Source organism: Morus notabilis, unplaced genomic scaffold (genome assembly GCF_000414095.1).
Source record: "Morus notabilis unplaced genomic scaffold, ASM41409v2 Scaffold165, whole genome shotgun sequence".
In the NCBI taxonomy this organism is placed as follows: Eukaryota; Viridiplantae; Streptophyta; class Magnoliopsida; order Rosales; family Moraceae; genus Morus; species Morus notabilis.
This window is the reverse complement of record NW_010363979.1, coordinates 370,762-386,581: the sequence shown is the minus strand read 5'-3', so window position 1 is coordinate 386,581 and position 15,820 is coordinate 370,762. Positions and strand designations below refer to the sequence as shown.

The 15,820-nt window shown below is 32.7% G+C and overlaps 2 protein-coding genes across 2 annotated transcripts in view; both read right to left on the bottom strand.

Annotated features, from left to right (window-relative positions):
- Positions 1-4,942: 4,942 nt before the first annotated feature.
- On the bottom strand, positions 4,943-10,936 carry LOC21406903 (COP9 signalosome complex subunit 8). Its single transcript, XM_024170418.1, has 5 exons — positions 10,800-10,936; positions 10,589-10,668; positions 9,963-10,144; positions 6,221-6,328; positions 4,943-5,309 (listed from the first exon to the last, which is right to left on the bottom strand). The coding sequence occupies exons 1-5, from the start codon at positions 10,881-10,883 to the stop codon at positions 5,170-5,172; spliced, it is 594 nt and encodes a 197-aa protein (XP_024026186.1). The 5' UTR covers positions 10,884-10,936; the 3' UTR covers positions 4,943-5,169.
- Positions 10,937-13,865: 2,929 nt separating this feature from the next.
- The window catches only part of LOC112092977, a 4,254-nt gene continuing 2,299 nt past the window's right edge, over positions 13,866-15,820 (bottom strand). Inside the window, exon 2 of the mRNA XM_024170413.1 lies at positions 13,866-14,443. Coding sequence (XP_024026181.1) covers positions 14,357-14,443 — 87 coding nt within the window. The 3' untranslated portion in view covers positions 13,866-14,356. The remainder of the gene's footprint in view (positions 14,444-15,820) is intronic.

Genomic DNA, 15,820 nt, shown 5'->3' with positions numbered 1-15,820 from the left:
TATAACTAAAAATTGACTTATATATTTTCTTAAATTTTTCCAAGATTATATGACGTGGGCTTATATGCTGCTTTCATATACTCGCAAGACTTCGGGCTGGAGTTCTTCTCATGGATATATACATAACTGAAAAAACACGTGTTTTGCAATGTTGATAGAGATTCTGATGGTGATATGATTTGCAAGCAAAAACACGTGTTTTGCAATGTTGCAAGGTCAAGAGGGACGGGACAAAATAGACTACAAAAAGTGACTGATGGGAATATATAGGTCATCCAAACACAAACTTTTAAGAGTAGAATATTATGAACAACAAGCAGATGATCTTGAGACAAAAATAATATATATATATATATGTATGTATATATATATCGAGAGAACATAGGAATGGCATTATTTTGGTCTCTAAATATCTGCTTTTTATTCATAATATCCTGCTCTCAAAGTTTGTGTTCATAATACACATCAAGAGAACTTAGAATGATGATGACTGGTGGTGGTGGATACCGATGAAAGATAACTTATTAGGGGTTCTCTCTAATCATTCGAGAATCGTTCTCATTGTCTGTTGTAAGACTGCAATTATTTCATTTATTGGTCTTACGGATACTACTTAAGTTGATGTGATTTTTGACTTTCTCCATATGAAAAATATGGGTCAAACTTCTTTTCACTTCATTTGTGATCCTAATAGATTCTTAAGTGACTTTTGAATCGGGGGGACGTGAATATTATTGATCTTTTTTATTATAGAAAAAAAAAAGAGAACCTAAAAATGAGCCTAATGTTATGATAATATGATAATTACTAATGAGTAAATGTTGAGTTCTTAATTAATTAGATAGGGTGCTTGGTGTTTCAATTAATTCCTCAAACTTTAAAAATGAAGAATGTCAATTACTCATGTAGACGTGCTTTGAGAAAAATTATTAAACCAACTCCAACCATGTTAGCTTTTTATGTTTTTCGTTAAAATGTCTAATAATTTAGCTTTATTATTATTATTATTTAGCTTTTTTTCACTCCAACCATTAGCTAAATGGTAGCTATTTTATAGAAGGCCTTCTACACTAGTTAAATATAGTTAGCATGAAGTGACTAGCTATTTCATTTTTGTATTATTTTATTCTTTTAACTGTAATAAATGTAAATATTTTAAAAAAAAACTTAATAAAATTATTTATATTTAGTTATAATAGGGAGTATGGTTGGATTGACTCACCAAAAAATTGCTAACTAAAATCGCTTTCTAACAATTTTAGCTAGAATTTAGTTAAATTTTAAAGAGTTTCTTACGGATGCTCTTAACACTAATAATGTCAAAATAAACAAATATCTAAATAAAGATCTTAGTAAATTTATACGTTATGTATATACAAATCTATACGACTTTCAAATGTGTAGTTGTCTTAAGGAGTATTAGGTTCATAATACCTGTCAACAAATATTATAATTTTTTTTTAACGAAAATTATTTGCTTGTTAGATTAATTCATTATTTTAGCATATCTAAAGCTTCAATAAAAGTATTCTCGAATTTTAATCTTTTTTGTCCAAATATTGAAATTTATTTTCACGATTGTACTCCTAAATTCAGGTTCTGTTCATTTAACCTATTCGAATTTTGTTACAATAAAAAGTTTTTAGAAATAATTACATTTAATTTTTTTACTATAATAAAAAATTCTCTCATAAAATTACATCTCAACTCAAATTAAAAATTTAAATCAACAAACTAAACGACCTGATTACACATATTTTCACGCTCGTGGCATCACCTACATACCACAGTTATTGGCTGCGATAGACCCTTTTTTTTATTTTTTTCTGAAAACCTTAACTTGACGCTGTCCACATAAGTCACAAGTCAAAACGACAGGGCTTTTGAGTTACACGGTATTGTAATAAGAATCCATAAAAGCATATCATAAAGGGGGGAAAAAAATAAAAAATCTTATCAAAGAAAAAAATATATTATTATCCTACAGTACACGAAGCATTGGTGAAACGTGGGCTGAAAGAAAATGAGCAAAAAAAAAATAAAAAGGGTGGAAAACATAAAAAGAAAAGGCTTATTAGCAAACAACACCAAAAATTAAAATATATATATATATATTTATATTGCAGCAACCGACCTAAATATTTCATTGCATATACATATATATAAGCTACTTCCCGTATATCTTCCCTTATTTTCTCAACTGTCCAAATACGCTATGGCGAAAGCAAAATCTTCATTATGCAAAACCAAAAGTAGCAACGACAAAAACGAGAAGACGATGAAGAAGAAGGATCTCGATTTCTCGGAGTCCGAAATCGACGTCGCCGAGCAGCTTATCCAACTCAGCGGTGACTCAGACAACAACGACAACAACAACAACAACAACAACATCCATGAAGAGATCATCAGCGATGGCGATACCACCCATCTGATCAACAACACTCTCAATCGTATGAAGAGTAATTTGTTTGATGATCAGGAAGACGATGGATTGGATCCGAGGGGGAAGAAGAAGAGGTTTAAATCTTTGTCTGAAATTTATAGCTTGACTTGTAAGCCTCTTTCTGATAATATCGTCAATAATGTTCAGTAGAGGAAATTGTATGCAAAAGACTTGGTACTTTTACGTAGCTAATTGTTTGTACATATATAATATGGTGATCTGAATGTTTCCAGTTGCTAAGTGGACATTATATCTGGATAATCAATCGACAGTTTTGTGATTATTGTAATTTGTCTATATACTGCTCTTAAGAAGTGGGTTTTTTTTTTTTTTTTTTTTTCCCCTTGTTCATCATCTTGATCGGATTCAATGGGCACATTAAATTGAGTATTTGTGGAAAGTAATATATGTACATATAGAGTTCTTCCAATTATACGATTGTTATGATTGTACTGAGGTTTCTGATTTCGGAAGTTTGCTATTGAGATAAACTTTAAACGCTTCTTCTAATTTTTGCACATGAAGCAAATTGAAACCAAGTGAAAACAAATTAGGTCTCTTCCATTTAATTTTAATTTGATGAAATTGAGGAGCGCTGTAATGTAAGTTTCAATATATGGGAAGTTTTTTTTTTTTTTTTTTTTTTTGGCTAGTTAATAAATGGGTAGTTTTAGTTTGGCAGTCATGTATGTTTAAACACGAATAAAATCATATCAAAAAATAAGATGCTAAAAAAAGAATTGTGAGGTGGTGGGGGTAATTAGTCAATACGCTTCCAAAGATTTACAGATCAAAATTCTCTCGTTTAGAAAGTACAAATGAGTTAATATAATAATTAGACACGGAGAGAAGAGAAAAGAAGTAAGTTTAATAATCCATGTATAAAAATTTATGTAATAACACAAATGTGTCTTCTATTAACTCAGCGGGCGAGTTATATAGAAATTATGGTATAATTACCAAGGATTTTAAGAGAATAATATGACGAGCAATTTAGGTTTTGTACTTATTTCATTCAATAAAGGTTCTATTAGATTCAAAATAATAATAATGATGATGATGATAATAATAATAATAATTTTTTTTTTTTTTAACAAAAAAAAAAAGTACAATGTGGAGTTCTGCGCAGAGCCAACTCCACGAGAGATACCGATTGATTTCACATGGAGAGCAACTATATTTCTTTGTGAAACCAAATAGAATTCTTCCCAATACAAAGAAAATGCTAATTCACAAGCAATAAATTCTACACAAACACATTCTTTTCCAAAAAGGAAAAAAAAAAAAAGAAAAGAAAAGAAAAGTTGCGTCACAAACATATGATGGTCTTAAGTGTCATGTGAGCCTCGCATGCTTGGTTGGACTTGAAAAAGTCAGTGATGATACTCATTTTCAACCGACTGATTAACAATAAAACTCTCTCTGCCACGACCAGACCATACAACTTGTATTTTCCCAAATTAAAAACCTTGACCCTTGACTTGGATTACACTGTAATAATTGACCAGAGTCTCAAGCAAATATTGGGACCAAAAGGCTGCTAAGTTCTAACTGATGCAGCCAAAAATTTTCCATTTCCAAGTTGAAAAAGAATCAACAGTGTTAATGGGGGTGACGCCATTAAGATGCAAAAACTTTGAAGCTCGTTTCAAATCGGCAAAGATCTTAATCACTGCCAAACTAAGCCTGTTTGGTTCTTTTCTATTTTACAAAAGCTGCTAGGTATTTGAAAATTTTATTCGTCTCCATTTCTTTTTTCCCTGACCTTTTAATTACTAACAAATCTCAAAAGTTGACAGCTCAACTTTTTACTTTAATGTTGTTAACGTTGTTAATTTTAGTAAAATTTTGGTTGGGATTTCAAACTAGTCAGGATCAACATACATTTAAAACTGCAAATTTAGGGCGAAGAAAAGGCCATATAGTCTAACTTTCGTAATTCCTCAGAAACATCTTTTCTCTCTACTTTTAGTGTCTCATTTATTGTCTAACCAATGATATTACATCACATCATTCAATGTTAAGGATGACAATGGACTGCAGCAACCTGCAGAACATTGTCCTCCATCCCCGCCCAATTTGGGATAGGCCCCCGCGGAGCGCCAACCCCCGTCGGATATAGTGCCCTCCCTAAAACAGACATTGAACAAGACTGCCTTCTGTGAAGAGATTGATGATGTCATAAAACTTAAAAGACACCCGAGGATCTATCATAGAACATAAAACATTAAAGATCTCGGAGCTCATTCGGACATGGATTAGATTCTTACTTTCTGTTAATGAATTGCATTTGCATCTATGAGGTCATTCAACTAGAACTTATTTTGATGCGGTTACTTTCGTTAATACTGCTTTCCTTGATGAAAAGCATTAACGATCAAATTTTAAAAAGAATGCTACCCATTTAATTGAGTGATAAGCAAGTAAAACCTAAAAGAGATGAGAAAGTGAGTGATTATCAATTATTTACGAGAACATAACAAAAATATATAAGGAGGATACGGAAACGAATCCAAAGGAACTGAATAATTCAACATCAGAAAATTTTAATCGGGCATGAAAAGAAAATTATCACGTAAAATATGCTATACATATACCATAGGACTTCAAAACTTTTGAAGAAATGCAACAAGCGACGGCTTTCAAAGCATTCTCTTCCAAATGACTTAAAAGCTAACATGCCGGTTCAAAAACACATCATAGCTCCATCGCCTTAAAAATCCCTGTCAATGCTCTAGACAGAACACATATTCTGTCAAGTTCTGCAATTTGCTGCGGTCTAGTTTCTGCTCTTTAACAACAGGTTGCTTCTTCACTGTAAACATTTGAGAAGAAGGGTCCACAATCCAACCTTGTTGTACTACATCTGCATCAAAGAACAAATTCTCACCGGTAACATCGCAATAAATAAGAACGTTGAAGATAACGCATTCCAAAAGTTATAAATGAGGCCATGTTATTTGTTAAGTTTTTTATTTCGATATGATACTAATTTCTCATGTAAAGTAGGCGGCTGGTGGAATCACTACCGCAGGGAATACACTTTTCAAGAATCTTGAAAGTGTGCCTAATCTAGATAGGGCAATAAAAAGTGAGTTGCAGCAGCAGGACTAAACCTTGTGTTACTTCTTGCACAACATATTTTTATGCGTGCGCGCACACGCATCTATATATATAGGACCCGTTTGTTTCATATACTCAAACTCAAATCATTGATTCTGTTATAGTGTTTTTCACTCGCAAAAAATTTAAATTTCATACGTCAGAATCAATAATCATGGTTTAAGTATACCTTCTAAACGGACCCATAGAATTTCACTGCACAAACTGGCTAGAGGTCTCTCGTCGCGGAAAATAGCAGGACATACTAGCCCTACCCTAACATCACCTTTGATTCTTAACATCACCCTTGATTCTTTGTCAACCAAAACATAAGGCTTGCCACATCACCTTTCAACCGGGCTATGAACTGGTTATGCTACTTGCGTGGGAACCAAAACTGTTTCAAATTTGTGTTTCCTTCTCTTTTATGCATAACTGAATGCTCATAGTCATACATATAATGAATCCTAAACCCTTGCAAAGAAGTAATGTTGGCTTTTATTCTCTGGTTGGGCAAATATCTTTTACATTATAAGCTTTTTATTTTTTCATTCTTCTTAACCGTGTATCGAAGACAAAAAAAATTACCCCAGAACATTAGGATAAAGGCAAATTATCAGATCAGGTTGGAGGGCTGATATTCGTACCCATGTGAAAATGAAAAGACAGACTTACAATTTGTGGTGTTATCCTTGTCCATTCCAAGGAAGAGAGCAGTATCTTGGATGCTTATTGTAGAATAAGCAGATTGCAGCAACTGAAACATCTTCTTTGTGTAAAGCTCTACAAGAAGTTCAGACAATATCAAATGATGCAATGAAGCACAAAAAAATAACCACAATCATAAAAACTGTCAAACTATAGGTTCCCACAAACAGTACATTAGAAAGACTCTGTGAATCCGAATAGGAGTTAAATAGTTAATCATGTTAATCAGGGATGGCAAATTACAACAGAAAATACACAATTAAAAAATAACCATTCTGGACGATGTTATAATGGTATTATGCCATGCTTATAAGCACCATGCATTGGACTACTATACACAATGAATTCCAATCAAGTCTTCAGTTAAGTTGCAAATTGTTACTGGAAAGGCTTTTGTTAAAAAAATCAATTCCTATGTTGGAGAAAAGGCCTTTAACTTTGAGATATGGAGCCTCCATCAAGCAGAACAGGCACCTTTTTTGTTAGAACAAGCTTTACAAAAAAACTAGTCTATCAAACCTCTAGGACATATTAAGACTGGTCAGATATTTCTGATATAGACTGTCATTATGAATGGATCTGCATTTAGCATGGCAGTTAAATAAGAAGTGCAACATAAATATATGCAAGGCCTGGCAATGGCAAAACGCGCAATGCCAAAAATTGTGTTTAGCACATTGAAAAACAGCAATACTAAAAATACTTTCGGCATAAATTAGTTGAGAAGTGCAATTAGGCTACTCAAAGTAATGCACAGACACAATAACAATTCTCTGACGTGACCGAAACATTTTTATGACCTCTACAAGGTTAATATCACTACTTCAAGGCAAGTCATTGATCATTATTAAAAACCGCGCATTGGAATTTAAGTAACCCTTCTTAGTCAACACTCTGGGTCTTAGGTCGCAACTGATTTACATATCTTTGTCTCTAAAGTTATTCTGTTGTTTATGCTCACCGTCTGCAGCAGCTCTCTGAATTCAGTACCATGGACTTTGCAACTTGTCTACAGTTTAGTATACTCAAACTGTCACTTCTTTTTGCAAAATCAACTTGACCTCATTTTGTTGCGGCGATGTCACTCATTCTTAATCAATAATAATAATAAAAAAAAAACTACTATCGCTATCAAGTTTATAATTGTCTAATTATTCTGTTGCCGATTCAGCCATTAACCTAGCTGGCATACAGCAATTTTTCCTTTTGCTCTAATATTGACATCAATGACAAGAAAATTTTCCAGAGGCCACCACTTAAAATCCTCTGAAATCTGGAGGCATGCCCTTGATGGTGAAGCTGAGGAAAAAAGATATTGTTTTATCATATGTGTTACGGACTAAACAATAGTAGCAACAATCTAATTAGCAAAATTGCAACGACAGTTCTCTGAAAATGCTTTAAGGACTTGTATTATCCACAAGAAAATCCAATTAAAAGGGAAGTTAGATATATAGCTATGGACTAAAGAACTGGAGAAACACTTTATTTAGCAAAATTGCAGTGACAAGGCTTTCTGAAAATGCTTTAAAGACTCGTGTTATCCACAGGAAAATCCAAGTGAAAGGGACGTTATATTTTATGTGTATATCTTATAATTTTCGAGAGAAGAGAAGAGAAAGCTGGAGAGAGAAGTAAAATAGGGAGGAAATTCTGAATAATGAATACCGATAATCAAGATCTCAAGGGTCTAGTTACAGAGATTAAAACAGTGTCTTTTTTTTTTTTTTTTTTAATGCAATACGGGATCGAACCCGCAACCTCCCTTTAAAACCCCATCCCACCAAACCCCCCGATGCCACTAGACCAAGCAGTCTTAGGCGAGAAATTAAATGAAGAATATAATTATGAGATACATTCAAAGCATATCTATATGATCCTAACCATAAACAAATAAATAATCTTAACAGACATACATATTCTATTTTTTAATATCTCTGTCTTGTTCTCATCACAAGGTCTGAGATTTAGGATAATGAAACTAGTTGGGCACTTAGAACTATAATATGAATTGGGATTTATCATCTCAATCTACAATTCGTTTTGCTCGTGATTTCCTATTTCAGATAGGATATCTTGTCCTTAAATTGGTCTACTTAGTGGTCTATTCGGTTAGGGACTATCGTAATTATCAAACAATTTTTTGTCTGCCCTATGGAACTCTTTCCTCACCTCTCTTTCTATTTCTCCCTGATTCTCCTATTTTCCCGCTCTTTCTCAGTATTTTATACTTTCTCCTTTTGTGACTACATCGGAATGCATCACCAACACTTCTGCATTGCCAAAAGAAAACAAATTATGTGCCCAAATACTGGAACTCCTTAAAATTCTTTCTACTTTCACCTTGATCTGATACCTCCAGAAAAGTTTGTAGCAGTTAGCAAAACAATGTTGGGTCCTCAAAGGATGTTAAACTCATGCCCTAACAACTTAAAACAATAAGATGGAAACATGTGAAATAATACCAACAATGTTGTAACCTGTCAGGCATCGAAATTGATTCTACACGAGTTCATCAATATGACAACTGTTTAAATTGACTTAAGTGTCTCCATCATTTAACTTAGGAGGCCTCCTGTGTTCCTAAGAGACTATATCAACATGAAGCTATGAGATTGAGCTTGTTTAAGAGAATAACTCCTATAGAGTGTGAGGCCATGCACAACCTAGTGACTCTTTCTAGGGTTAAAATATAAACTAAATCCATTTTCTCATCTCTTCCACCGTCTCACCTATTTCGTATTTAACTTAACCCATTATGCCTCTCCTCGATAGATAAACCTAAAACTACCTGATACTAATCTACATGCTCTCAAATATTTACTACACCAAGTTAGAAGTTGAACTGTACTTAGAGGTTACAGGTTTGATAGGATTAAAATTTAGTTACCAACCTTGCAACTCAAAATCAACCTAAGATCAATCTCCAATTCAAGCAATAAGCTGCATAAAATTGAACTCTAGCCATATTTGTTCTCTTTATTTAAAAAAAAAAAAAAAATGCTCAATGATACTACTTATACTCTTTCAGGTCATCTGTGCTATAACTTCCTCAGGCCTTATAAATACTTCCATTAGTCCCTTGCATCCAAGGCCACATTTAGCTACTATTCTGACAAAGTTAAATGTTTTACTTCCAATCAAAATGCATACACAAAAAAGGTTTAAATACACATGGAAGAATACAACGTTGCTCCTTGGTGACACAAGACCTACAAAACCTATAAGAGCAAGCTACATAGGACTCCCAAATTCACTTCAACTGAGTTTTAGCTGTGCTCCCAGGATAAAACATAAACAACAAAGAATTCAAGACAGATAAATATATACAATTAAGTTCGTGATCAATGAGCACGCGGAGCTTGGCATTTTCTAGAGCTTTACCAAAAAGCAAACAGCGACGGGAAAAAGACTATGCAAAGTAAGCTTAGAACGACTAAATAATATTGACCAAGTAGATAGTAATAGGTGACTAATTTCTAAAAGGCAAAATCTACAACTTAAAAAACAGAAAAGTCAACAGGTATAAAAGTCAATGTCCAGATGTTAACTAATCACGGATCGTCTACTAAAAAATAAAAGTTCTTAAGCTTCATAACAGCAATCCGCTTTATATTAGAGAATATGTATAGATCATTAAAGTAACCATTATGATCCTATTTTTCATCTATATGATATTCTTACGCAGATATGGCTTGTAGACACTTGCCTGAAAAAGCAGCAACAAGGCCTTGAACTTGCTGGCTCCAATCAAACCCACGAATAGCCTCATAAACACCACCATGGTCTCGAATCCACAACTTCTGACCAATTTTCCAAGCCGCAACCAGTTCCGGCTGGCTGTCTTTGATCGCCAGAGGTATTGATTTCCAAAGAAACCGCGCGCTGTTACTGCAAGCATTCCCAACAACAAACACAAAATCCCACTAAATCTCAAACCCAAAAATTCCACACAAGCTCAACTCCAAAATCTCAAACAGCTAAAAACACAATTTGGGTTCTTTGAAGTATTTGAAATCCCTCACCCCCTTCCCTGCTAACAAACAAGGTCCAATATTCTAAAACCCTAGGGTGTATATTAACATGAAATTCAAAACCCTCAAAACCAAAAACGGACTTACTTGAAACCCCTCAATAGTTAGCAACAAATAGCACAATAAATTTGAAATTTAAAAAAAAAAAAAAAAGGAATGCAAAACTTCATCACCGAGGAAATTAAAAACAACAAAAAATAAACTACTCCCTAATATAGTTTCCTTCATTTACGAAGTTTTCTAAGCATTTGAAACAAATAAAACAAGGATGAAAGTAATTGATCGATTGTAATAAACATACATATCATCGGAATAAATGTGACCGAGAAGATGAATGGTGTAGGGCCACTCGTCCTGAAAGGCGAAGCCCTCCGCTGCGACCTGTACCAACACTCGAGAGAAGAAAGTGATGTGAGAATGGGAGTTGAACCAAAAATCAACCTAGAGAGAGAGAGAAAAAAAGGAGAGAGAGAGAAAGAGAGAGAGAGAGAGAGAGAGAGAGAGGAATTTGCCTGAAGCATGAGGTTGTCGCAGATATCTGCGATCTTGGAGTAGGATTTGGATTCCAAGGCCTCTGAGAGCACGGAGAAGTCCATGGCTGCTGTCTGTCTTTCTCTGCTATTGCCCGCTCACAAAAACTCACGTCAATTTTAACTCTGAAATAAAATCCACCAGAGTTAAATTCATTCTTGGAAAAAATACACGTCCTTTTTTTTACCATCCCTTTTCATAAATGGCCCAACTATTTTTATTTTACTTTTGTTTATTGGACTCAATCAGTCATTAATCTATAATTAATTAGTTATTAAACACAATTAATCTAGGGTCAATCACTTATTTTAACTGATTCATTATTAGTTTATTAATAGTATATCATTAATAAATCTGTAATTTGTTGATAAAAAATTAATTACTAATTGATTTTTGTTAATCATTAACTGATATTGATTAATAATGAAGAATAATTGAGTTAATTAGTAATAAATTAAAGTCAATCAGTCATAAATTTTTATGTCAATCAGTGATTGACGACTAAGTTAATAAAAATGACAATTTTTGTTACAAAACTTCGGTCATTTATTAAAAAAAAATCCTTCAAAAAGGGTTATTTATGTTGAAATCCTAATTTTCTCTTCTAATACAAGTAGCCCCTTCATTAAAACCTGTATCAACTTATGTTGATCTTTTTTAATATCTTTTTTAATCTCTCAAATTTAATCCCTAAGTTACGTTATATTAAATTTTGGATGGAAATAAATGGGTGATCTTATAATTTCAACTCAAATGACTCTCGTAATTTAATTGGGCCTAGCCAAGTGAGGAGAAGGTTGGCCTAGTCCGACTTAAAACCTTAAGGGCCGAGGTAGTTTGAGTCGATCTAAGCATTTATAAAAAATTTGTTAAAAGAAAATTTTTTCGTTAAAAAAAACAGAAATACTAGAAAATAAGTAAATATGAAAAGCTTAAGAAAGTATATAGGCCAATTTTAGTTATAGAAATGAATGGGCCATAATTTGTCAAGTTATGGTTCATAACCAGATAAGTTATGGACAAACTTGTCAAGTTATGGTTCATAGCCAGACAAGTTATGGACAATAACTTGTCAAGTTATGGTTCATAACCAGACAAGTTATTGACGTAAACAGTAATTTGACCTATTTATTAACTTATGTAAAACTATTGGCCTATTAATTTTAATTCATATCAAGTCTTGACTTATTTTTCTCTTTCTCCCTAAAAATATAATTGGGCCTGTTTGAAAAGACTTTTTAAGTCTAGATCCTCGCCCAACCTAACTCGAGTCTTTATGTGGGCCGGACTCATTTCAAAAAAGTGGGCTTTAAGTCGGCTCATTTAGCATAACAAATATTCCTTCTTCTTCTAAACATAACTTTTTACCTTTTATTTGAAACATGAACCATAACGAATAATGAGTTAACGGTAAGCAAATACACTTACTGGACATTTGGAAGGGGAATTCGTGCCATGATTCGAATCATAGTTCGTGGCTCGCTACAATATTTTTTATCACAAAAAACACACGTAAAACGAGAATGGTTCTGAATCATAGTTTTGAATTCATAAACCAAACGTCCTCTTAATCCCACAAAACCTTTTATCTTAAAAACATCAATAAAATATAAAACTTATAAATCGTGAAAAAATAACATAATACCTGTAAATCTTAAAAACGTGAATATTAACATAATACTTGATTGGTACCTGCTAACAATTTCAACCGCATAACAAATATTTTGTCTCGCATATAACATAGCATAGGCGTCCTACAACATAAATGTGTGAAATATTTTTCACGCTATTTTCTTCCTCATGAGTTTTGGGAGATGTCTCCTTAAAAAAAGATTAATTCCATCTCTCGTGAATTGCAAAACCTTTTTGGAATTTCGTATAGAATACTTCAAAGTATCTTATTTATGTACATAATCTGGAATAATGTCATTAACCTAGGGTGCGTTTAAAACTCGTTTTAAAATGATTTTATTTTTTTGTATGAAAATGAAAATAAAAACATTTTTAATCTTAAACAGAAATCATTTTTAAAAATGCGTTTAGTAGTTTTATCAAGAGATTACTTTCAGTATAAAAAACCCATTAATGTCTCTCTTTCTCTTGCCCTGCTCGAGAGAAGAGAAAACGAAAACAAAAAATGAAAAACGACTAACATTTCTCTCTCATTTTACACTAAACTAAAAAATCATTTTCATTTTCATTTTTTGTCTTTATTCTGTCAAACACTGTTTTAAAAACGTTTTCATTTTTTCTTTCTCAAAAAATATGAAAAATAAAAACAAGATCAATACCAAACACGGCCATAATCTTTCATTTGGAACTATATAGCCAACCACTATTTGACCGCTGTCAATGAATTTTTATTTTTATTTTTTTGTTGCTAAATAACACTATCAATGAATTTGCATCACTCCTAATGACTAAAATATCATTGACATAAAGGGGCTACGAAGACCACATTGAGTTCTTCATTTTCTTACAAACATATGACCCGTCTACAGTTTGACCAAATTCATAAAAAAAATTACCGTTTGATCAAATCTAATATTTCATGATTTATAGGCTTGTTTAAGTCCATATATACCTTTCACTCTTGTCTTTTCCCAGTTAACCCTTCACGTTCATCATATATATGCTTTCTTCTAGATGGTCATTTGTCTTAACATCCCATTACCAGATTTCATAATCGAAAAATGCAACAATTTACAGAAGAATTTAGACCGACAATTTTTATCCTTTTGCTACCGATACTATTTTGGGAGTAAAAATAATACGTTTAATTCATAAATTCATAACCATAATTTAAAATTATTCACATTTTACATATATTTTTTTGTAAGAAAATACTATAACGAGTCACGAATCATGATTTAAATCATAACACGAATCTCCTTTCCAAACATGGTTGTTTGGTCGGAAAATTCGTACCCCGATTCAAATCATAATTCATGATTTACTACAATATTTTCTCTCATAAAAAATACACGTAAATTAAAAATAATTCTAATCTTATGATTATAATCCATGAATCAAACGTCTCCAGATCAAATTGTCCTCCGCTTACAATTAAATGGCCAAATGTACTAGAAGACCTTTTTCCAACTTCTCAAAAAAAATAAAAAAAAGATTCCCAGACGTGGGCTGCCGGCAATCCCTTTTTACTTCAAAAACAGACTTTGCCTTAAAAAAAAACAAAAAAACCAAAAAAAACCAAAAACAAAAAAACAAAAAAGGACGTGGAATCTCTCAATAGCAACCAATTAGTTTTTACACTTTACAGTTTCCAAGTAGTTAGCAACTTCCCGTAGCAACCAATGGTAAAAATGTCTGCAAAATCTTGGGACGAAATTTGTTTTTCGTTTCTAGTTACCGTAAAAAAAACCTCTTCGTTTTTCTCTTGGCTAGCTTCGATATTCCACCAATGCGAGAGATTTTCACTCGCAAATGCCTTCTTTTTTTTTTTTCCTTCTCTTTTTCCATTGCTTCTTCCTCTCTACTTGCAGAGAAAGAAGAAAATGAGAAATTGTTCTGGTGAGATCTACACATTTACTCCATCAAATCCACATTGCTTGTAAGTGAGAGACTGTTTCCTTGGACTTATCACTATAGCACAATCCACTGAGACCTGCCCCACCCAAAATCAACATCTTATTTACTATCCATAAGAAAAGTTCAAAGATTTTACAAGTACAAACAAAACACAAACAGAGAAGAGATTTAAGAAATTACTAGACAAATTCATAGGATAGATAAAATCAATTTATTTCTCTAAAAAGAAAAGAAAAAAAGAAAAAACTTGATGGGAAGACTAATAGCTCGTTCAGTTTGCTGATTTGAGTTTTCAATTCAAACTAAGATGTGACTTTATGTAAAAACTTTTAACTGTAGCAGATAAAGTTAGATGTGACTTTTTATGAGAGTTTTTAACTGTAGCAAAATTAGAATATTAAAAAAAATGCTATAACCCTCATATATATATATATATATATCCATCATATTTCTATCCATTTTTATTTGATGGGATTTTAACCGGATTTAACCTTAAAAAATATGCAATACCATTAGATACCTTTACCATAAGTAGCAATATCATATTAGTTTTTATCACTTGGAAAGAAGACCAAAGAGTAGCCCCTTTTTTTTTTCCTTCCAAGTTGAAAAAGGCATCTTAATTAAAGTATATCAGATACAAACCTTATAAACCCGGACTATAGTAGCAATATACCAACTATGTATTTTATATACATGTATCCAAAAGAAGAGCATACTTTATTATTTCTTCGTGTATAAGTATACAAAAATGTTAAAGCAAACAGGGAAAAAAAAAAAGAACAAATGTCAGAACAAATGCATGTTGAGCTACAGGAAAGCTTGGATTCTCCAATGACCTGGCACTCACACTCATTAGCAAGAAAAAGAATATGAAAAATTGAAACGCACCACAAATGCTACTTGATTTACACGCTATTTTCTTTTAACGTGAAAAAAGAGAGGAAAAAAATAAAAGCCCCTTTTTTTTTTTCCTCCTCAAATTAAAAGAGGTTCATTTTTGCATATATTGTTGCTCAACGCATTATTATTTGCAGAAAAGGGTCTTTTTTTTTGGGAGTTGCAGGAGAAGAATCCTACTTCACTCCCGCCGCTGAATTTGGAGACCAATTTGGGCCAACGTGGGCCCCACGTTCCATGGAGTCACATGCCCAGGCATATTCAAGAATGAACACTTTCCCTCACTTTACAAGTAGGAAGAAAATTGCAAAAGAGGAATTAAAAAAAAATCACACAAATAAAAAAAGCGACATTTGTGAACATGATTGTCCTTGAACCTATTTTGAGACTCCTAAATATAAGAACCTGAAGTATTTTCTTGACAAAGTCTTGGCACAAAACTTTTTCTTCATTAGCTGTCGTTCATTGAATTTAATCACCAATTAATTATATTGATGGATAAACAAGAAATACCGGTATTTTTTTAAAAAAAATTAAAAAGTAAGGGAAGAGC